Source organism: Myiozetetes cayanensis, unplaced genomic scaffold, assembly GCF_022539395.1.
Source record: "Myiozetetes cayanensis isolate MyiCay16 unplaced genomic scaffold, myiCay2020 scf9, whole genome shotgun sequence".
NCBI classification, from domain to species: Eukaryota; Metazoa; Chordata; class Aves; order Passeriformes; family Tyrannidae; genus Myiozetetes; species Myiozetetes cayanensis.
The window spans coordinates 24272977-24297393 of NW_026088185.1; the positions used below are offsets into that span (position 1 = coordinate 24272977).

The following is a 24417-nucleotide window of genomic DNA, read 5'->3' on the forward strand; positions in this document are numbered from 1 at the left end:
TGCAGACTCCTACAAAGTTGACACAAGCTGCTTATGGAGTATATCACATCCCAAAGATAAATGATTATGCAATACAAAGAACATCCTTGCATACTGTAGTTTATGGGAACTGTTTGAAAGGTGACTGTGTAAAACCATTGCTACTCATATGTGGATGCACAAATGTTTTCCATATATGTTGTGGGATGATGAACAGTTCTAAGAGAACTTCTTGCAGAAAATATCCTGTTTTCTAACATACAGGGATGAATTAATACCCCAGAAAAAAATAGCCCTAACCCCACCTTCTTAATGTAGGAGAAAGATGGGATGAGCTTTTTGCCAAACTAAGCAGGGAAAGAGGGAAAAACCGAACTTTGGCTGCATGTATAATGGATAAATTTATCTGGTTTGAATTATACAAAATAATAGGTTCGTTCTATTCAAGTTTCATCCCAGACCCACCCCCCTTTTCCAGCCCTAGGGGAGGGAGCTCTAACTAATGGTCTATGTAAACTGATGCTCATGCAGTAAGAGTTTGGAGAAGTGCTGCTTGTACAAGTTAAAGCAGGCACTGAAGAAAGACCAAGCAAATAAAAACCAGCTGCAGGAGCAAAGTTGACCCTTCTGAAATTGAAAGACCATGTCCTTCTCCACCAGAATTTTGACGATGAAATGCAAGCAGACGATTGAATCCAAGAGGATGTACTTTTACCAGGCGCTTTTTGCCAGCAGCAGGTTTCCCGGGCTGCCCAGGCTGTGCAGCAGCCTGGCGGTGCGGAGCAGCCCGCAGGAAGAGGCGGCGAACAAAGGTGAGGGGAGCGGAGCGGAGCTGCTGGAGCCTCCCCGGCACCGCCTGGGCCGGGTGAAGAGCCTGCATGAAATGCCCGGACCAAGCACCCTCTACAACCTCTACGAGTTCTTCTGGAAGGACGGTTTCGGCCGCATTCATGAAATCCAGGTACAGCTCACTGGCTCATTTTAACGCTTTAATCACGGCAGGGTTACTTAAAACCTTTACTTTTCTCTCCGGGTCAATCACCGCGTTGGCAGCACCGCTGCTGGGCATCGCCGCGCCGCCTTCGCGCTGGTGAGAGCCGCGATTCAGGGGATCCCCCGTCCCGTTCCCACAACACTGGAGGCTTTGGCTTTGCCCTGGCCCCCAGTGCCCCGGTGCCTCCCGCTCCGGATCCCCCGGGCTGCAAGCGCTGCCCGCGCATCTTGGTAGGCGTTGGGAACCGCTGGGGCGGCGCCTCGGGCTGAAAGGAAAAAATCAGTTAAAAAAAAGAAAAAGGCGCTTTTTTTTTTTTTTTTTTTTTGGAACAGAGCCGTTTCACTAACTTGTAGAGGGCTTATTTTTGGCTGGTAGGGCTGAGAAGCGTGAGCTTCTCTGGAGTTTCGTACAGCGGCGCCCACCCGTGCGGTGAGGCTGTGCCGCTGCGGGTCTGGCCGCGGCTCAGGGGCTGCGAGGGGGGCCCGGCCCGGCCCGGCGCTGCTCCGCTGCTTTCAGAGACCATTTTGTCTCTGCTACTCCAGCCTCCCATTACATAAATACACTTCGCCCATGCGGGTCCCCTGAGGGGGCGGTGTTTGCGCCTGGCCCCGCTGCCGTCCCTTCGGCAGGAGGCGGGCGGTTTGAAACCTCCCGGGGGTGCGGGACAGGGGGCCGGGAATGTCGGCGGCTGGAACTGCCCCTCCACTGGCCACTCCACTGGCGCGGGGCAGGGGAGAGGACGGTGGGAAGCGGGGCCGGATTGGCGGCGGGAGGGGAGAGGAGGAGGGAGGATGAAGAGCGGCTCCGGTTACCTGGCGGGTGGGAGACGCTCAAACGAAGCAGAGCCGGGTGGGGGTGAAAAGCGTCCCCTGGTTTGGGCACCTCCTCTGCTGTGGTGTCACACAGATCATACCATGTCCCCTTCCCCGGTGGCACCTGGCGAGGGTGGGTGAGGCGCCGTCACCCCTGCGGGAGTTGGGTGGACGAGGGTCCCCCTTCCCCTGCGCAGCGCCTCGGGGATGCTGGCATGGGCAACAGTCTTACCGTAAGACTGTAGCTATCCAGAGATGAATTCTTTTGGTTGCTTGGCCAAACATGTGGGTTTCATTCCTAAAAAGTCACAGTGCATCTCCTGGGGCCCTTTCCCCTCATAGTCCAAGCTATTCTAAAGGAACCACTTGTGTGTGAAAGAGTAAAGCTGTGGTTTTCACTCTTTTGCAGCTGTGGATCTGTAATGCTTTCCACTGGCAGTACAGATTTCTCTGGGAATACCTCAGATGTGGCACTTATTATTTTGCTTTTCTTAGTTTTGCTTAGTTTGCTTTTCTTTGCTTTCCCAAATTGCCAGAAAGAGATTCAGAGTCAGCTGCAAGAGGTTCACTGCCTGAAAATTGCTGAAATTTAAGAAAAAAACCCGAAAACCCCAGATACAAGCAAACAAACAAAACAAAACAAAATAAAAAAAAGAAAGAAAGGGAAATAAAAACAGAAGAGGAAAACAAAAGAAAAAAGAACTTTAAATTGTTTGAGAATCAAAACTGGAAAGTTAAGATTTACAAAGGACCTGAAAGCACCAGAACGAGGCAGGAAATAGAAAATTGCTCAGCTTGAGTACTTGCTAACCAGGACCCATGCAGATGAAACTTCAGCACATCTAAAGCTTTTGTTTCATTCTATTCTTTTTTTTTTTTTTTCCTCCACCTCTGTGGTGGTGTACAGAATTTGAGGGGCACTCAACCATGATCTCGTAACACTAAAAAAGATGCTACCATTGGTTTCAAGTTCTTTCATTGTCAAAACAGTGAAAATTATCCAAAATATAAAAAGGAATGTAAACCAATTTAAATAGTATATGCTTTTCACTACCACTAGCTGATATGCCTATTTTCTTTAAATAATATTATTCACAGAAAGGAAAGTGTGAGGAATTATAAGCATAAGTTGCAATATAATACTAGTTTTTATTCTGTTTAAAGTCTCAAAAATCACGGGATACCCTGTTTGCATACATGCAGAATGCAAATAGGCATTAACTGGATTAATAACAGTCTGTTAAATTTAACAATACAGTGAACATCAGGAATGAATTAATCCAAAATCCTCTGGTAACCAGCACCGCTACTTAGACCATGTCCTTTGGCGCACACAAATATTTTTACCCTACATGCAGAAGGGGTGGGGAAGCTGGGTGCTTTTCACAAAGGAGGTTCTGTTCTCAGTAACATGATTCCAGTTAGTCCTGGCCAAAGTAGTAATGCCTACAGCACTTATGACAAAGGGAAAGTATTTTTAATTTGATGGAGTTAGATCTCTTTTTTCTTATCTGTGCTATGTAAGTGTAAAGAAAAGAAAGGTGAGAAAGGAGGGATTTGGGTGCTGGCAGTTTTAATTTCTGATGTGTGAAAGGATAACTGGTGTGAGATTCCTATGTGAGGCACTAGAGTGTAATATTTTTAAGGTGTGGAACAAGGGAAAGAAAAACCCATGTTGTGAAAGAAAATACAAAAGAGAAATCCTGGGCATTTCATTATACATAAAGTTGATAGAACAGATTTCAATCTGTTGAAAGTAAGAGATGTCCAAATACTTTGCCCCTGTTTTGGTTTAAAACTAATATTTAATTTATTTGACTGGATAGCTTGACACTGGATTTATTTACTGTTGAAATTTATTGTCCCATGTAAACCTCACCATCAATGGAAAAACCAAACTGCTCCATAAATAGCAAAATTTGTTGAACTTGTTTTTCCATGACTGGTGACCTGTATTTCCTCACTCTGCTGTTTTTCCCTTGCATCACTCACCTCCCTGTTTATACTTTCCTTTAAAGATGCATGCTCTCAATTATCTCCAAGTTCAGTATCCCTAAAATATCTTTAAGGCGAGAAATACTTTGGGGGTTGGGGGTGCTTGTTCACACATTCCTCTGCCTGTGGTGCTTGGTTAGGAGCAGACCAAGCAGAAATGACAATAGCTGAGTTTCTGCTGTAACATTTCCCTCATCAGGATGACTAATATGTGGGTTTCATTTGAATCCAGAAGCTGATTTTTGGAAAGGGTAAGAATATCGATGTAGGAGACCTTTAACTCTCTGTTTAAACCAGACTGAAGTTGGCCATTGTGTTCCAAAAGAAGTGACTGGCAGAGACCACAATTGCACAAATCTTGTTTTATTTGGAAATTAGGCAGAAAAAGTTTTATTTTTTTTAAGCACTTGGTACCGTATTCTGAAGAATGATTCATGAGTCTTAAGCTTATTGTAGGCAATTAAATAATTCATCTCTGTAATTAAGACTGAATTAAAAAATATTTCACATAAGTGAATCTTGGGTCAACGCTAGACTTTCACAAGTGTAGTTGGTGTCAAATTTCTTTGGTTTATAATCAACATAACTCTGTGAGCAGATGTCTTTGGCATAAACTTTGTTTAGTTTAACTTGTCCTAATACTTTAACCAGAAATAAAGACTTTAACATTTAATTCTGAAGTCTTAATATCTTTTTAATAACTGCTTTGCAGTTTTGGTGTGGTGTTTTTTTCCCCCCTCTGAAATGATGATGTACCTAAACTCCAAGTGAATTTGTGGAAATTATGTTTCACTTTATAACCATGTCAGAATTAAATTTATTTCAAATGATCAGTAAGATTTCATGGGACAGTGATAGTGCAATCTTACCAGAAAGCTTTTTGGGTTTCTTTTTTTTTTTATATACATAATTTAATGTTTTCCTGTCCTCTTTATTAATTGCCTGTTGCTTGAGTCATATGATTTGTGGATTAAGCGCAATAAACCTCACTGCAGGAATAAGACCTTACTTTTTCCTTTCTTTTGCAGAATTAACATAAGTCTTTCTCTGGTTTGCTCTGACAAAGCTGCCCCAAAATGCAGTTTTTCACTAAGCTGTCATTGCCCTCATTTACGTGTGAGAAACTTACATGTATGGTTTTTTTATAAGCAATAAAATTATAGAGTAAGTATTTATTTACAAAAGACATTAATTTAACCCTATGTGCCCACATGTTTTTCATTTTTGCAGACATTCTTTCTAACCTGTTTGATCTGAAGGGATGTGGTTTTAAATGCCCCAAGTCCTTTCATCTTCTCAGTATTTGGTTTCACTCACGCTTTGTGCCTTAGGGCTTTTTGTCTTCTCAGTCAGAGGTCCTGAGCAGTGTGACCTCTCTGTTTTCCTTGTGAATATTTCACAGTAATGCTTAGATTCTTTCTTCTGACACTTCAAACTGTTCCTTGACTGAAAGGCCGAGGATCAAATTTTAAAAGTGAGAGATTGATTCACTGCATGACAAATTGTCAGTTTCCTTTTGTGACAGTTTTCCTTAGTAATACTTCACTTCTCTTTCTCTTTGTTGGTTATATTGCAGCAAAAACACACTCAAGAATATGGAAAGATCTTCAAGTCTCACTTTGGTCCCCAGTTTGTCGTATCCATTGCAGATCGAGACATGGTTGCTCAAGTCCTGCGAGCAGAAGGTAGAGCACCACAAAGAGCTAACATGGAATCCTGGCAGGAGTACAGGGATTTACGAGGGAGAGCCACAGGGCTTATTTCTGCGTAAGTATTGTTGCTCCTTCATGTTCTTTGTTTTCTTGTAAAAGTTTGCTCATTTTCTGAAGGACTGTACAGGTCATCTGGATAATCAGGCTCTTCCGTGTGTGGAAAATCGCTTGGTTAGTGGTGGAAAGAGGGCAGGAATGTGGGGTGGATGCTGTGAATTTCTCTGCTTTGTGAAGTTTCCAAGGGATGGTAATGATGGTTAGTTTGAATGTGGAGGGAGATACCCTGCCTAAGACTTTCTTTAGGAATGTGTTTCAAAAAGAGTTGTCTGAACTGACTCACCTGCAAGCAGTTTTGCAGAACAAGGCTTACTAACTTTGGCTCTGCACTGTGCAAAAATGCTCAGGATAGTTTTAGTTTTATTGTTCACCAAAGTGTGCCCTCAGTAGATTAATGAAGAGAAGTCACAGTATGGTCAATTCACCTTGAAGTGCTTTTCCGTGCAGATATTTTTGTACACAGCTGGTTCTAGAGGAGTTATCTGTCTTTAAAGCTTGTATAACCTGGCACTGCATGTGGGTGTAGTTAATTGCCACTGGGAACTATTCACAGTACCCACTGACATAGTATGTTTATTTAGAGGGAAACTAATTTCCTGAGTCATGGACAATCTGTTTTTTTCGTGGTAGCAAAAGGCCTTACATATTGCACTGCGGGCTCAAATCTTAAGCTGCAGTTCCCACTCAAGCTAACAGTTCCTTGACACTTTGTGAAATCATACCTTAAATCAGGAGATAGTCAGAAAATATCTGTTAAAGAGATTAAATTATTTTGCTGCTCAGTAAGTTTCTGTGCCTTGCAGCAGCATTACTCCAGATTAAAAAAATAAAGGGAAATACACAGCAATTTAAAATAAACTCATAAAAGACAGTTGCCTTTTTTCATGAGGAACTGAAAGGCATCACTATTCCCAAATACTCTACTCATACAGAGCGTCATGCAGATGGTACAATTCAGATTTTTAGTGTTGAGCCCAAAGGTTTCCATGCATAACTCAGCTAAAGGAGAATCTAGCTGTAAGTTGTTTGTCTATAGGTAGGTCTGCTGTCCTGTTACTTTGTAGGTTTAGAATGAGGGTAGCTGAAAGTGATGTATCAGTAATGGAATTTATGGTACCAGCTGTCACTCAAGCCAGAGACTGACTTACACATGCACATACATGTTGCAACACTGAAATTTAATGAGGATGTGCAATAAATGCAGGATAAAAATGTAAGAGCATAATACCAAATACACATTGTTATAATTTTCATTTTACCAGTTGCTTTCATTTGAAATGGAAAATCACAAAGTTTCAATGCAGAGCTTTTACCCAGCTGATGATTGTTAAGGAAAATTGTGTATGGATACTATTAATAATTTCTTCTAGGGAGGGGGAGCAATGGTTAAAAATGAGAAGTGTACTGAGGCAAAAAATTCTGAAACCCGAAGATGTGGCTTTTTACTCTGAAGGAGTCAATGAAGTTATCAAAGACTTAATTAAAAGAATCCACACCCTCAGAAGTCAAGAGGAGGATGGGGAAACAATAACCAATGTTAACAAACTTTTCTTCAAGTATGCGATGGAAGGTAAGCCTGGGCTGGATCACATCTGTAAAGAAAATGGATGTAAAGAAGTGTGTTTATGGTTAGGCATTTCTATCAAATGACTAGTGTCTCACTGTGATTGATCTGAAAAGCGAAGCTTGATATTCTGCCTTTGTGTCTCTTAGTTAGTGCAGTAGGTATCAGTAGAATTCCTTTGTAGAGTCCAAAGAAATGATACCTTATATTAAGGAACAATTCCCATGGAAATGATGGTATATAGGCAAAGTGTTCAATCAAAGCCTTGAAAGTTTCAGTACTCCATATTTTTTTAATAATTTCCCAAGAATAAGGATGTTTGCCTTCTAGCAGTGTGAGTTCTAAGATATGTTAGTTGCACAATACACCAGCCTAATTCCAGGTGGGGAATCCCTGTGTGATGTATCTGTATTCAGTTCATAGCTCAGTGTGGAATACTGCTGTGGATACTGCTTTTCCCTGCCTACATGTGCCAAGTGTCGAGACCGTTATGCTTGCTTTAAAATCATCTGCCACTGGCTACCATTAATGAGGGAATGCTAAATGAAACTCTGGCCTGAGCCAGCATGGCATTTCCTGTGTTCTTACAGAAATCTAGTGCTGATTCATATTTCATGCATTTCTTGAACTGACTGCGTATAACCCAATCTTGTTATATGTAATGCCTTTAAAAAAATTGGGGACTCTTTTCTGACAGGCAGCTGAATAATTTGGGATTTGAAGAACTTCCAAATTGCTCGCTTATGAAGACACTGTATCAAATTGTGGCTGCCTGTTTGGTCTGTTTCACATTAGTTGTGTCTGAAATTGGCACTAAACTAAGAGTTACCAATTTTATGGAAATTTAAACTCTAAGCTTACTGATTCACTTTAACTGATGGGTTAGCTTAAATTCTTCACATTCTTTTAGCTTTTCATTTATAACTTGTGCCTGGCATGCACTTATTTCTGGGGCAAATTGCAGTTTTAATTAACTTAGACTGTAACTTTGTTCAGGAAACCAGTATGTAAGATCAAAGTTAAATGTTATTCTCTATTGTACCTGGTTTTAACAGGAAAAACAGAGAAAAAGAGACTGGAGTATCTAGAGTGGTTACTCTAATTATTTAGTTAAGCTATAGTATTTCTTGGAAATATGTGAACAAGCTATTAACTAAGAAATTAAAAGCACAAAATTTATTTTAAAATTTTATTTTAAAACATTTTATTTAACTCAAATGGCTTTGAGAAATTATCTTATTTCCTTTTAAAATTACTGAGTAACTCTACTAGCTTTTAGAAAAACTATTAAATAAGAGTATTTTGATAATAGGAATACTTTTTATACCATACTATATGATATTTTCACAAATAATCTAGGTAATATGATCTAGATTTCACAAGTTGGGAGGAAAAACTGCTAGAAACCTGTGTTCAGGAAGTGATTAAGAAATGGTTTGCTATCAAACTGAGAGAACATTTTGCCTAAGTCCAGTAGGGCAGTTTTTGTTTGAGTTCTGTCTAGTATTTAATAATTTGTGTATGTTTACAAAAACTGAGCTGAGAGACTGCAAGGACACTAATGGATGGGTAAGAATTAACTTGATAAATGGAAGAAATCGTCCAGAGTTCAGAAGAATAATAATTTAATTAAAAAAATAAATAAAGTACTGCTCTTTGGTGGTAGGGGTTGGGGTGGTGATGGTGGTGGTATTCTAGTGGAGCAGAAAAAAATCAGAGGAAATTACAGCACATCAGAATAAGAGATAGTCAGTGGTGTCACTTGTAGCAGGGTCACACATTTACTGTTTCTCAGGGCCGGGTGGAGTACCTTGTGTGCATTAAGAGCACTGTCTGGAGCGCAAGCTCTTTATCCACTTATACATATTCAGTATTCATTTACTTCCAGCTGCTGACAGACACAGCCACGGGTAGAAACTCCTGCGTTGTCACCAATTATCAGAACTGTCTTTGGATTTGCATGTCCTTGTGGATTCAGAGGCCAACGCGGCAGACTCTGGATTTCTAGTGCAATGCAAAACACAGTGAGCGTGCTGGAGGGCTTCTCTACTTCTGGTGGAATTCCTGGTTGTCTTCTCATGCAGAGCATTATTGACATAGCAACTTCTGTCTGCTACAATGTCTAGCAGGGATTTTTTACTGTCTTTTGAATTTCTGTTTTATCTGTTCCCCAACTGTAGTAATAATAACTAAACATTTCTTGTAAGGTGGTTCCATCATGTTAGTATTATAATTCCTTAAATTATTAATATGTGTTTATGCATGTGTATAGCCAATTCTTTGGTTTTGTATGTGCAGGTGTGGCGACTATTCTGTATGAATGCCGTCTGGGCTGCCTGGAAAACAACATCCCACAGCAGACTGTTGAATACATTGAGGCTCTGGAGTTGATGTTTAGTATGTTTAAGGTCACTATGTATGCAGGTGCTGTGCCCAAGTGGCTTCGTCCTCTTATTCCAAAACCCTGGAGAGAGTTCTGCAGATCCTGGGATGGACTCTTCAAATTTAGTAAGATTTAGTAGTAGAAAAGTTCAGCTGTATTTCTGAAGGTTCTGTGTGTATTTGAATGGGACAAGATGCATTTCTCTCCTAAAATTATAAAAAGACATTGTGGCAGAAGTAAGTTTCACATCAAATGCAGACTGGCCAGGGAACTATTATAAAAGATATTCCATCAAAAAATAATTTTACCAGTGCACTTCAAATACTTCCCTATTTTATGCTGTTGTTTTGTTATTTGTCCTCATCTGCTTCAACATCCAGTCATTGCTTCAGGTCCAAGTTCTTTGCCAAGGTTTTATCTTAAGTCACTCCAATTTTAATGAGGATAGTTTTGTTGACTTCAGCAAAATTTTAGGTAGACACTCCAACCACTAAAACTGACTAGAAAGCTAAAAAGTTTGGGTCTAGTAATGAATTAAACTCATTGTGAAGTTTATTTACATACACAGAAGCACATAGGTGACACAGAAGTACACTGCTGTACTAAAATATGGGGGTGTTTTTTGTTAATAAAATATTCCAGTCTACTTTATGAATCAACTTTCATGTAAGTTAATGTAAGTAAGAAGAAGGAGTTTGCACCTTTTATTTATTTATTTTTTTAATACTACAGAGTGTCAAACCCCCTGAATATTAGAAAGCTGCATGTGTTTCCATTTTTTTGTTATCTCATTCTATGTGGCATTAACTTTCGGAGGATTCTTCCCTGGTTGGACTGACAAAAATGTTTGTAGTCTCTAAAGTAAAAATGGGACTGTGGGTGAAATTTCTCAGCATGTCATCCCCTGAAGCTTTTCAATTTTTGTTATTATTTGATGGTCCCCGTCTTTGTCTTCAGAGTAATTAAATTCTGTGGCACCAACATTCTGGTTGCTGTTAATGTCTCGTAGCAGCCTCTGTACTGAGTTGCAGCAGGCTCTGCAGAGTTCACCACTTCTTGCAGAGTCATCAGAAAACGAATCAGGTGGGCATAAAACTTGACCTTGAGCTTCCTTTGCTCCCTGTTAGAAACTGCAGAGTCCTGTGTCCTTCCTTTGTGCCCAGCATTCTCGTGCTGTGAGCTCTTCCTGTCCACTCAGTCTTTCCTTACCATGAGTACCCAAGGACCTCCACCACCTCTCTGTTATTTTTAACTTGAGAAAGGAGATTCTCTTTTTTTTTTTTTCTTCTGGCTGTGTAGTGTAATGCAGCATGAGGGACAAATGTCATTATTGAATGGAACCAGCAGAAAAATAAAAATGGAGGTTTAACAATTTTTTTGAATCCCAAAGGTCAAATCCATGTTAACAACAAATTGAAGGCTATTCAGTCTCAGCTGGACCAAGGAAAACTAGTGAATGGTGGGCTACTTACATACCTCCTAGTGAGTAAGGACCTTTCTTTGGAAGAGATCTATGCCAATATGACTGAAATGCTTCTGGCAGGAGTGGACACAGTAAGCTTGTTACCATTTTCCTTGTGCATAGTTGTTTTTGTAAACCAGTATAATTTGCAGATATCTTCAGAGGGGTTACATTGTTTATAAGGACATAATTTAACATGTTTAAGTCACAACATCTTTAAAGTAATACAAAATACTTACTGCACTGTGTAATCTCTCTACTGGAATGGAGTCAGCTGTGGTTTACAGGGACCCATCAGTGGAGCTTAGTATTGATTGCAACGTGACAATCAGAAAACTCAGGAAAGATAAAAATGAGTTATTGTATATACAATGTATAGAGTTGTTTAGAATATCAGTGAATACTGTTATTGTCAATGATTGTAACTGAACAATTTTTTAAAAGGAATTATATTACTGGGATGAAGAAATTGCTATGTAGGACTGTGTTTAATAGTCTTGTAGAAGAAAAGTAAAAAAGTAAAATAGCCTTTAGGAAAAAACCCCAAACTTGGATAACTGAATTCAGTTTTTTTTTGATTTAAGAAAGTTTGTAAGGTTTCTAAAGAAAACAAAACTCCCAAAAGTAATCACTTCTGAATTCCAAAATAAGGAGCATACATAAAACTTCTTTATGTGCTGAATATTATTCCATTGATTAAATATCCCAAGGGCTTATGAGTTTGCAGAGGTTTTTTATGTTTTATTCCCAAGTAAAGTACAGTCATTAAACCCATTCATTCATTTTCTGATCTTTCAGACTATTACTTTTCCTTTTTTTAGTGTGCAACAGAGTTTTATTTAAACTAAAAGGACAGTGGTCAAGTTCATGCCAACAAGAATTTCTCTTTCCATTTTACTCAGCTTTCTCATCTGGCTAGTCTCTTTGTGAGAGAACAGTACTTCTAATTTCCTCATTTCCAAGTACAAAGCAAAAATTGAGGGAATCTTTCTTTCTCCTTCTGCTGTCAATTCAGATCTCATTTTATCAAAAAAACTGAAAGAGGTTTAGAGGATTATAGAAACTTTCGACAAAATTATAAGGCAGTTTTTGGCTACAAAACATTTTGGCTGCCCCTGAAATAGTGCTAATTTTTAAGAGGTTATGAAGGAGCTGGGAACTTCTAACATTTTACTCCAGTCTGAAGGCAAGACATAAAAGGTCACCGTCATGATGACATCATGCATTCTAAATTGATCTTAAACATAAGACCAAAATAAGGCATTTCTGGAAGCTGCTTTTTTTTACCCACACATTGTTTAATAACCTTGAGCTTTGTTGTACTATTTTGATGCCGCCCAGGACAGGCTTCAGTTGTGGGATGGTGCAAACCTCATGAAGTTCAACAAGGCCAAGTGCAAGGTCCTGCACCTGAGCCAGGGCAGTCCTGAGCACAAATTCAGGCTGGGTGGAGAATGGATTGAGAGCAGCCCTGACAAGAAGGACTTGGGTGTGTTGGTGTATAAGAAGCTCAACATGACCTGGCAATGTGTGCTTACAGCCCAGGAAGCCAATCATGTCCTGGGCTAAAGAAGGATTTTAACACTAAATAAATATTAGCATTCTCTTATCTTGGTTCCTGGGAAGTGTTTTTGTTGGGAGAAAGGTAAAACACATATTGAAAACTAAGAGTTAACTTAATTCATTGCTATTTAGAATGTTTGTTTCAATATTGTTTACATAGTTGCATTTGCATTTGGTTTGTTTGTTGCTTTTTATATTTCACTGGGAAAATATCAACATGGATTGTTTTGGCTTATGGGGGACTTTTAGATGGAAAAGGGATGAAGGAGGGGATGGTGAAGTCTTACAACATCTCACTGAATCCAGATATGAATCATTTTGAGTCTGTTATATAACTTTAAAAGTATAAAACATATAGTTGAAAACTGGTTGTTTTACTTGACTTGAAGTTATTTTATATCTAATTTTGTTGTACTTGATGATGATGATTGTGGTTTCTTCCTTAGACTTCTTTTACTTTGTCCTGGGCAACATACTTGTTGGCAAAGCACCCAGATGTTCAACAATGTGTTTATGAGGAAATAGTCAACAAGCTGGGCAAAGATCAAATTCCTGTTGCTCACGATGTCCAGAAATTGCCTTTGGTTAGAGCTGTGCTGAAAGAAACATTGCGGTAAGTAGCAGATAACTGTAATAATAACTTGAAAAATTTAATATCTTTTCTTTCTAATGGATTTTGAGTCCATGCTATGTACATAAGTTTGTATTCAATTTTTGTTACTGCTATTTGTTGCTTCTGCTTTTATTTATTGTAGCAGTATTGTGTCCAAGGATGCTTAAGTGATCAATATGATAGATTATATAAAGTTTAATCTTTGTGAGTAGGGTAACAGTGGTATCACATATGTGGGACGTGTCCGTTAACATAAATAATTGAAAGCTTGATTTTTGCCCTTAGTTTGTAGGATGAAGTGTAACAACCTCCTCCCCAACACTGGTAGTTTGCAGTGTCACTTCAATGATTTTAAGCTTCTTGATTTAAATTAAAGGCATGTGACATACTTTTGAAAATATATTTATAATAAATGTTCTTTGTGAGGTGAGGGGAATAAGAGAATTTTAGAGAAGGCATCAACAAAGCCTTTTCAGCTTTAGCATTAGTTCTAAAATATATCCCTCTTGACCAACTAATTGCATGCTTGGTCTATAAATATATAGACCAAATATCTCAACCTCCTGTTACTAGTAAATAACTTTTCTCAGGTAATGATCATATTCTCAGAGATGATTCAAGGTCTTTGAATCCCCAAGGTGTTCTGTACTTCTGAAGAATCTTTTTACTGTGAATGATTATGGCATTCATATCATGTATCTGTGAATACAAATTGGAATCTAAACATTTTTTAATTGCATTAGTCATTACTACTGAACTTCTGATGAATATTTCCCTCTAGGTTATATCCAGTATTGCCAGGAAATGGAAGAGTGACCCAAAAAGACTTGATCATTGGAGGATACTTTATACCTAAAGGGGTAGGGGTTTTTTGCAGTCCTCAGCAAAGAGCACAGTTTAATTTTTTGTATGAAATGTGATCTGCTACAACATATACACACTCCATTGATTTGCAAAAGATTTCACCAAGCTAGAACATTGAGAGGAAAATATTTAAGTAACAGCCATTTATATGCCATGAATGGATTATATAATTGGCTTGTTGTTGTTGTTTTCATATTTTTTAGTTGGGTGCTCACCAACAAATCAAACTTACTATCATGACTTGTTCTTAATGTTCTTGAGGGTGGCGCCTATTGAAAACATCTGTGTAGTGCTACAATTCAGTTTTAAAAGTATGAATTTTATTATCCTTGCAGTTTTCTAATTCTTTGCCTGTTAACTCTTCTTGTAGAAAGAGTTTAATTTCCTTTTTAAATTATCAGTCTTTCCCTTATACTATTCAAAGATTACACAGAGGTCAGGGTAGAATTGCATGGTTTTATTTTAAATGACAGCAATCCTGTGTTATAACAATGTACCTTTGAAAGAGTCAGGATTCCTTATTGGTAATATATTTATTTAAATATTATTCCATACACATCTTCCCCCTGATTCCCTCTCTGGATATAATTGGAAACATTGTGACATCAATTATTGCTGGGTTTTGGGGTCCCCCCCCGGAATGTTGTGGGGTTTTTTGATTCCTATCCTCTCTTTTTTCCTTTTCAATTGTCTAAAATCTCTCCTCCCTTTCTTTCATACCAGCTTTGTGAAACAATTTCTGATACTTGTGACTTTTGTTCACATCTCCTTCCCCACTTCATCTTCTTTAATATACCTGGCAACATTCAAAACACTTTGAAGATTATTTCATTTGATGAGTTGAGAAAGGGATTTGATTTTTCTAGATATCCTTTTTTTCTTCTAGAATTACTCAGCGATGCTTAATTTCTATCACCTCATATTGCAGAAATTACATTAATTGCATTTTAATTTTGTTATGCATATTGAAGTTAGCTAAATATGAGTATAATTTGTTTCCTCAGACGCAGCTGGCACTTTGTCATTACACTACTTCATACAGCGAAGAATATTTCTCAATGGCGAATGAGTTCCGACCCCAGCGCTGGCTGAGGAAAGATAACTTGGACAGAGTAGACAACTTTGGTTCCATCCCCTTTGGCTATGGCATTCGAAGCTGTATAGGGAAAAGAATTGCAGAGCTGGAAATTCATCTTGCACTGATTCAGGTTAGAACAATGTGACAGCATTACAGGAAGAAAAATAAATTGATATGATTTTTTTTTCTGCATATATCATTTCTGGGTGTCTTAGAGTGCTCAAAAACTTTGTTTTGGAGCGTTGTCTAATGTACTTATACTGCAAAGGCTTAGAAAATTGAAAACAATCGTGCTTGAAATGTAGCATTACTGTTAAACTACATTGCAGAAGGGAAAAAAATTATAGTGCACATGAAGTAAGACTAAAGGTAAGTTGGTTAAGGAAACATGGATTTGGTACAGAAGGTTTTTGTAAGTGCATTGGAAGCCTTTCTTAATGTCTATTAGAATGCCTACCTGCTCAGTTTCAGTATCTTAGAAGAATTCAGTACTTACAGAGATGTAAAATAGATTTTATATCCTTGTACTGATCACAGTACAACAAATGTGTGACAAGAAATCGTAGAATTCTTTTATGCTCCATGTTTTTTTGTCTCTTCTTGTTCTTTCTTCTAAATTTAATATCATTTTATGTATACACAATTTATAGTTATATAGGTAGTTAGTACCTATTGATACGTATTGTTTTCAATTGGCTCATATCATAAAGAAAGCATTCCTAATAGCTTTCTTTATTTGTCATTATTTGTCATTTACAAGATGCCCTTTAGCTCAAACAATGAGGTCAGACTGCACAATTAAAACTCAACGATTTGGAAACCATTTTTAGTTACTTAAGGATAAAAATACTTATACCTTTGTAAGTGTTCATAGCAAAGCTTGATTAAATTTGCCTTAGAATTTCCTTAATTAAACTCCTGGAACAATCTCTGAAACAATTAGCACCTGTCTTTCAGAACCGGGAGTGAGATAGCTCTCAGGGGGCTGGATAAAACAAACATGCTTGCATCTTTTAGAAAAGGAGGCTCAAGGAAGAAATGGAGAACCTGCTTTTGTTTTCTGGAAAGAAACTATTCCAAAATAGCCCACAGCCTATATACAAACACTGAGATGATACGTATGAGATTTAAAACTAGAAACACACAAAGCATGGAGGTCATCAAGGAGAAATTGTTTCAGACTAGTCTGATTTCTTTCTTTGACTTGATCACTTACCTAATGTAGAGGGTATAAAGTAAGTCATGTACTCTGACTTCAGGAAGTATTTTCACACATCCTATACATTGTTCTCTCAATTAGATTAATAAAATTTGTTCCAGATGGAAGTACCTATAAAATATATGCACAGCTAGTTGGAAAAAGGAAATAGCTGGAGGCAGTAACTATCAAATATTTGCTGTTGAACTGGAAAAGCATTTAATTAAAATTCTATAAAGGTCTGTTCTGCATTTGATTTAGGTTGGTATTTTCATTAACAGTGTAAATGATGGATTAGAGAATACTTTTAGAGTTTCCGTGGGATACCAAGCAGATGTGAATTAAGTTAAAATCAGGGGATATGAACATAAAATTATGAAGAAAAGGAGAAATGTTCCAGAAGCAACAGTAAATTGTTCACTAGGGACAGTTGCAAGTTAATGCTCTTGAGAAGAAATAAATGCACAAATACAAATTTCTGACCAACTGTCTGGGTAATTAGTACCATAGAAGCAGACTGGAGGGACATAGTAAAAATCTGATCAACAATAATGCTAATTCTGATAAGGCAATGTGATTCTAGGGTATATTAACAGCATTAGTGAGCATGTTGTGTGTCAGAAAGAGGAGCTAAATTACTCAGTCTTACAGAACACTAATGAGTCCTCAGCTATGCAATGGTATGCAACTGACCCTGTGTGCTGCATTTTAAGGACAATTTAGTCAAATTTGAGGAAATTTGAAAGACAAAGAGAATAACAAGAAACAAAATTTTGAAAAAGAGAAGAATTGGATGAAAATTTCCTCAAGCATGTAAAAATGAAAAGGAAGTTATGAATAGGAAAATAATGCATTGTTCATCATGCTTTTTAAGAAAAGGATAAGAGAAGATTACTTAGTTTATTGGAAAAAATGTTTGAGATTTCATATTAGGAAAAGTTGAGGAAGTTGTGGTATTTCCCTCCTGAAAGTTTAAAAATAGATAGCTGATGTAGTCTTTGTTCAACTTCAAAATGGGTGAGATAAATCTCTTGAAGTTTGTTTTAGCCCATGATTTCTATGATTGTCACAGTTTAATCCCAGGCAAAAACCAAGCCCCCACAGCAGCTCACTCACACCCCCACCAGCGGGATCAGGGAGAGAACTGGAAGTGTGAAAGCTGGAAAACTCGTGAGTTGAGGTAAAGACAGGTTAATATGGAAAGTAAAAGCTGCCCAAACAAACAAAGGAAAACAAGGAATTAATTCACTGCTTCCCGTAGGCCAGCAGGTGTTCAGCCACCTCCAGGAGAGCAGGGCCTCATCACATGTAATGGCTACTTGGAAGGACAAACACCATCACTCCAAACACTCCCCCTTCCTCCTTCTTCCCCCCACTTTAAATACTGAGTATGATGTCATATGGTTTGGAATATCCCTTTGATCAATAGGGGTCACCTGTCCTGGCTGTGTCTCCTCCCAGCTTCCCATGCATCCCCAGCTTCCTCACCAGCGTGGCAGTAGGAAAAGCAGAAAAGGTCTTGGCTCTGTGTAAGCCCTGCTCAGCAATAACAAAACCATCTCTGTATTATCACCCCTGTGTTCAGTACAGATTCAAAACACAGCCCCATACCAGCAGCTGTGAAGAAAATTAGCTCTGTCCCAGCCCAAACAAGCACACTAATTTATGTTTACAAGTGATTATCACAGTTTCATTAAGAGGTTTCATGCATAGAAAAATTGTGTGGTGAAATTATAGTGACTCTGCTCAGGAGAGGTTCTAATATTTGACTCCTTCATTAATGATTGTTTCACTTAGTGCACTGGACAGTTTTTTTGTCATTTTTGGTTTGTTTCCATCTGCCCAGGAAGAAAAATATGTCTGATGGGATTGGGACTCTTATTGCTTTCTTTATAATTGCACATACTGATTGATATTAAAGGAAGTGAAATCTGAAATACATAGAGATGAAGCTCACAAGGTTTGAAAAAGACCTTAGTTTCTTTGATAGCTCAGATTTTTACTGTAGTTACGTGGGAGTTCCTCCAAAAAAACTGGACCAGTCTTCCTGCAATTAGGAGGAAGATTTTGAACTATAATCTTTACCTTATAACACCTATTTTCTCTTTCCTGCGTGGGAATCATAACACTTCAACTTTGCAGAAATGGCAACACAAATTTTTTTTTTGTGACTGTCTGTTATGTCTTCTTTTTCAAAGGCTAATCCTCATCTGTAATTTTTCAGCTTTTCTAATACTTATCTTGTTTATCTTCACAGTTACTTCAGAATTTTGAGATCAAAATTTCTCCAAAAACTGAACCAGTTCATGCCAAAACCCATGGACTTTTGATTCCTGGAAGCTCCATCAATATGAGATTTTCTGACAGAAAGTGAGACTTGGATATTTTGGAAATACTTATGCAATTTTCATGGAAACAGACTTGCATCTTAGGGATGTCTAAACATGCTTGTTGGCTGGTTTGTAGGTATTTGGCAAAATGATGAAGTATTAAGTTTTGCCTTAGTTGTAGCAGTATGTAAGAGAAATTATCTCTCCTGTAATAGTTATTTACACATATGGAAATATATGCTGAAAAAATTCCTCCTTGCACCGGGAATCTCCTTTTACCTGGAAAGACTTCTAGTAATAACACATGCATTGAAAAAAAAAACCACAACAAACTCCAAACAACCAAACGTAAATTCACATGTTAATGTCATTGAATGGTTTTGTTATGCTGTTTTGTCATTGAAATCAACTACTCAGTGAGTCTATTTGAGAGCAAGGGGATTGCTATATAATATGTGAAAATTAGCTGCATTTGTAAGTTTGTGTTTTCCTGTTACCTGTCCTTCAGTGTTTTATAAAAGGCTCGACATAACATTGATGTTATTCCCTGCCTCCTCCCACACCAGAAAAAGGGAGGGGGAGAGTGCCCTTTCGTTGTAGGTACACAATACCCAGTAATTGATACTGGGGGAAAATTCCACCTTCTCTTTTCAAACCTGTAACAGCATGCACTAAAAAATTACTGCAGTAATATGAAAAGTAAAGTTAGAAAAAAGTACAACTTATATCACTTTGTTTAGACGTGAAATAGAGAACATATACAAATTTACCCAAATATCATCACCGTAAAATGTTTCTATACAGTTAAAAAAATTAAAATCTTAAAAATAGAAGTTCAGATGTCACATTGGAGAGTTTGAAGCCAGGCATTATCCTCATCACCAAAGCACAAGCCACTTTCACTGTTCTAGCTAATATGCCCAAACCAAATGTAAATAATAAAAATCAAGTAGTTGTTGCATTTTTATCATTTAATTAAAATACTACTATTAGCTATCTTCACAGTTCTTTGACAGCAAGAACTGGAAACTTTATATTTTAACTTGCTGAACCCATAGGCAAATACAAAGTTACCTTCTGTAGGATGAAAATGTGACTACTGAAGTATTTGGAGCTTTTTTTTTTTTTTACTATCTAGTGTCTAATACAAGGAGTGGACACCTGAAAGGTTTTGTGTGTTTGTTTTTGTTTGCTTGTTTGTTTTTATTTTTCCTGTTACAACTAACAGAAAATTGTCTCTTGCATGATACTTTAGATAACTTCAGTATCACTGCACTGATCTTACATTCTCATTTGTGAGAGAAACCTTATACCTTGGGTCCATGCTATGCCTTCAATAACACTCAAACCTGCATGTAGGATATGATACATACGTAATTATGTATAATTCACTGTTTACATGTCAGGCTCTGGCTGTTGTTTGGGAGGTAGTTTACATTCCAATAATCATAAATTTTTCAACTATAAGCAAAGTTAGCAAAAGTTGTGCAACTTGGTTTTTAAAATGACAACATTTTTCTTTGCTCATCCACCCATAAGAAGTCACAGACAGGTTAGAAACTAAATAACACACTGTACCTTTAATGGTGTACATGAAATTCCACAGAGCCAACTACTACAGTCACACATCCTTGTAGTATTTTGATTCCTTATTGTAGTGCCTTTTCAAGGTCTTGACAAAAGAAACCCAAAATGTCATTTGTATGGATTTGGTATATAAAATAACAACACTAAGCAAAATTGATCTGTTTTGTGAACGGTTTAAATGCTTATACAATGACTTTAAAATGTTATTCCTGTAATGAGTACATATACATCCTGTAAGAAAAACAGGGAATCTGTGAAGGGTATATTTCTTGAACAAGCTTGCCTTCTGATGCTGTTTTTTCAGGTTATTCCCTTTTTTCCTTTTCTTTCCCATTGTTATTTGCAATTGTCCCCATCTAAAATCTAATTAACAGAGCTGCATTTTCCAGAACCAACTGACATCCCAAAGGAGATGTTTTGCAAAGGTCTGTTCAAAAGTCTGAGGAAAGAGTATTTGACTCCATAACTCTGCCTGGTTTTGTTGATTTGGAGACCAAGAGCTCCTGCCTTGAATCCAAATTTGGATTCCCTGTGGTGCCCTCCTTTTGCATTGTCATAGAATCATTAGAAACACCAGCCATTGCTACGCTCCAGTACATTTGCTGCTTGTATCAGTGCCTTGGTAACACATCACTGTAGAAGATGGAAGAGGTATTCTAAAATGCTTTTTAAAACATTTGTATCTTTTCATGATAACAGAAAGCCTGTAATTGTTCTAATAGAGTATCTACCCATGTAAGTTGTCTTTTATACATAATAAAATATTTATACAGAATTTACAGGTTCTGAGTCTTATTTTAATGACTATTTATAATTGCATTTTTCTTTAGCATAATAAAGTTTTTAACTTGTTGTATAGAACTGGAAGGTTCACTGCTTCATGGGAAATTACTAGTCCAGCTAGAAAATACGGGGATTCTTTCAAGAATTGAAGGTGTGTCATGACCTGGCAGAAGGCAAGATAATATTATGTTAAGGATACTGTCATTCTGAAGGAAAGATACTGGCAAAGTTACCCAAGAAATACCCTAGGACTGACTCTAATGTTAATGTTTTGATTAATTGCTTAATACATAGAAGAGTATTAATGATATAAAGAATAAGAGTATGAAGTGTAAAAATAAAATCACACCAAACCAAAACAACAACAAAAATAGAACTCAGAATGTAAGAGAAATGGGCTGGAATTTAATAGCAAAAGATATGTATGTAGGGAATAAAAATAATTTATTTGAGGAGCTCAAGAGTAGAAAATGAAATGTGTAGAGGAAGGCCTAGGTAATCAAAGGTGACTAGAAACTGCAAGTGTGTTGGAATAATGATAAACACAGCTCACATTGTATGAGATGCAGTCTCATCTATTCTTCCCCAATCTCTATCAGAGATACTTCATCTTCAGTGCTCTGTACAGTGTGCTTAAGTGTTCAAGAAAGATGGAGTTTGATCTGAATAGGTTATAAAACACTAAGATTATCAGGTTAATAGTTTCCTCTGCCTCCCTTCGGTTTGCTTGCAAATCAAGCCCTGGCACATCTGGAAGCTCTGTAACCAGGGGCTTACAAGAACTTGTTTCTTTGGACACAAAACTGCTGAGTTGATTTTACTCCTTCCAATTGGATCAGATAACAGGTAGTGAAAATGTATCCTCAAAATTTTTCATGTAGTTAGTCTAGAAGAGGGAATATTGTGAGAGAACAGGAATGTTCTCTTCAAATACTTGTAAGTTAAGGTGTTTACTCATTGAGGTAAAAGGAATGCTTCTCCAAAACAAGTATGACCAATAGCAATGAATAAACTGGTGCAGAAAGCTTTTAGCCACCAGGAGAATGAGAGTTTAGAATAAATGTACTGTGAGACAGGATGAAGACCAAAAAAAAAAAATATTCCCAACCAACCACGAAATGATGGAACATGGTAAAAAGAGTTCCATAAAGTGGTTATTTAACTAAAGTTACTCTATTCAGTCAGTCTGTTCTGTTTTTCCTTACTGTCTTGCAGGTTCATAGATGTGACAGGGATCTATGGGGTCAGTGCTGAAGTTGTCACAACTGCAGCAAAATTGTATGCCAGTGGTGAATGAAACTTTGGAGCTCCTTAAATACCCCAGAAGTAATGAGGCTGTGAAAATGGAGAGTAGCATGCCTGGCAGCTGGGACCATGAGAGGAGCAGGCACTGGGGGTGTATTTGGAGTAGAAACAGAAAAGCTGTGCTGTTACATGGGACTGGGAATGGGAGTGGGAGAGCCACTCAAAGTGGTGTATGTGGGGCTATACCAAATATCACATGAGGTCAAAATTCAGGAACTGGAGAGGTGAGCTGTGGACTGCATGTAGGATGGGGCAAGCTGAGAGAAATGGGATGAGGCAAGAGCAGTTTGGGTGCCTGATGTGTGTACTATTCCCATGATATATATAAAAAAAGGCCACTGCTGGTTTTGATCCCTGAGGTTTTTCCTTCCTTTGCCATGTTGTCACATAATGCTCATAACTCTAAAAAATGCTATCATATAATTACTAAAGATTTACATATTTTGTAAAGCCAAACTTACCCTGTCCGTGCCCAGAGAAAAACTCAGAAGAGCTACAACAAATCCCCAGTTCTTGTGTTCCAGAACAATGTCAGTTTGCGCTGGCAGGCTCCCATGGCAGCAGATGCATTGGAGAGTTTTTCACCTCCTGAAGTGTCACATAAGTGTCAATAAAGGATTTACAGGGCCATGTGAAAAGCAGATGGTAGGATGATTCAAAGTGCTACCAAGTGATAGGCACAACGCTGTACAGCTACTTAGCACAGATGTAAACACATATGCCAATACAGTCACTGTGGAAAACAACTGGTTTTACACATTGAACCCTTCTGATTTTTGCAAAGTGATTGGCTCTGTTATGGACTGTATATATTGAAGCAAGATAAACTATGGCTCACTGGAATGTGTCTTGGAAAATATTAACTTGTCCAAAGCTGCTAAATATTTCTTATTCCTGTATAGGTTTTCATCTAAATCTTATACCTGCAGTATTAAATAATAAAGTTGGAAGAAAAGGTGTGAGTAGTAACTATTTTAATACTTGATCAATTAAAAAAATACATTTATATATATATGTACATTAAAAAGAAACATACTTTGTCCTCTGTGATTAATACATACATTCACATACCTTTTCGCCTTTCAAAGGATACTTGCAACAGAAAATGTGTACAGGTATACCAAGAGCTTGCAAACATTATTTATTCATGTTCTTGCTGAATTAAAAAAACCCCAACATGTAGATATCATGTAGGTATTCTAAAAATAATTTCATCTGAGGGTTTCTTCTATGTTTTCAATAGAATTCTCTTCAAGGAAGCCATTGAAAATACTATACTGAGGTTTTGGTACCACTAGGTGGTGCTGCCTTTATAGTATTCCTTAGTGAAAGTCTGGGATTATGTATTTATGGAAAAAGAAATTATACATATATATGGCTAAAAGAAATGTACTTACTACAGCCTCTTAAAAATAGAGTAGTTTGGTTATACTTGTTTGACAAGGATTCTTAACCCTTGCATGTGCAAACATGCTCAATTTGTGTTCATCTTCTGTGTATGCTTGCTCAGAATGGGAATTTGCATGTAAAAAAAAATGCAGTATGTCCAAAGTTTCATGTGGGTTTCCTTAGAAAAAAATCCAGCCTTTGCAGTGCTGTATTGCCTTCTGCTGGGATTTGTCTTTAACAGAGTTTGTTAATCATTGAGCTCTGACACTCTACCTGTTATCATGCAAAATTCAAAATAAAGAGAGTTCCCACTCTGAAGAGATCACAGTCTGGGTGAGATAATTGAGGGGATATTTGATGTTTTTCTGGCACTGTTGTGGTAAACATAGCAGTGAACAGTAGATCTTCTGACACTGTTTAGAGGGGATTGTACCAGGCTTAGCAATGTTTGAAATACAGTGTTTGCTGTCAAGTGTTTATCTAGTTGAGAAACAATTACCTTGGAGTGTAAACTCACTGGAGCAGCCCACTTCACTCAGATAAAAGGAAGGCTGCAGTCAGGGATTTTGGAAGAAAATGTCTAAGGGATAAACACTACAAGAGAATGTTTGCCACCACAGCTAGATCTCAGAATAAGAAATATTTAGACAAGTCTTTCTTACTCTCAATAGCTCAGCTTGTGAGTCTCTTTGTCTCCTTTATGCAGATAGGGACGAACACTTAAATTAGCTTGGAGATTCCCAAATACT

General features: G+C 37.7%; 1 protein-coding gene across 1 annotated transcript; it reads left to right on the plus strand.

Moving 5' to 3' along the window:
• The first annotated feature begins 556 nt into the window (after positions 1-556).
• LOC126652971 (cytochrome P450 27C1) lies at positions 557-20931 on the plus strand. Its single transcript, XM_050340281.1, has 9 exons — positions 557-940; positions 5357-5547; positions 6920-7119; positions 9412-9621; positions 10887-11050; positions 12968-13134; positions 13916-13994; positions 15003-15206; positions 18532-20931. Exons 1-9 carry the CDS (start codon positions 623-625, stop codon positions 18646-18648), a joined length of 1650 nt encoding a protein of 549 aa, XP_050196238.1. The 5' UTR covers positions 557-622; the 3' UTR covers positions 18649-20931.
• Positions 20932-24417: the final 3486 nt, after the last annotated feature.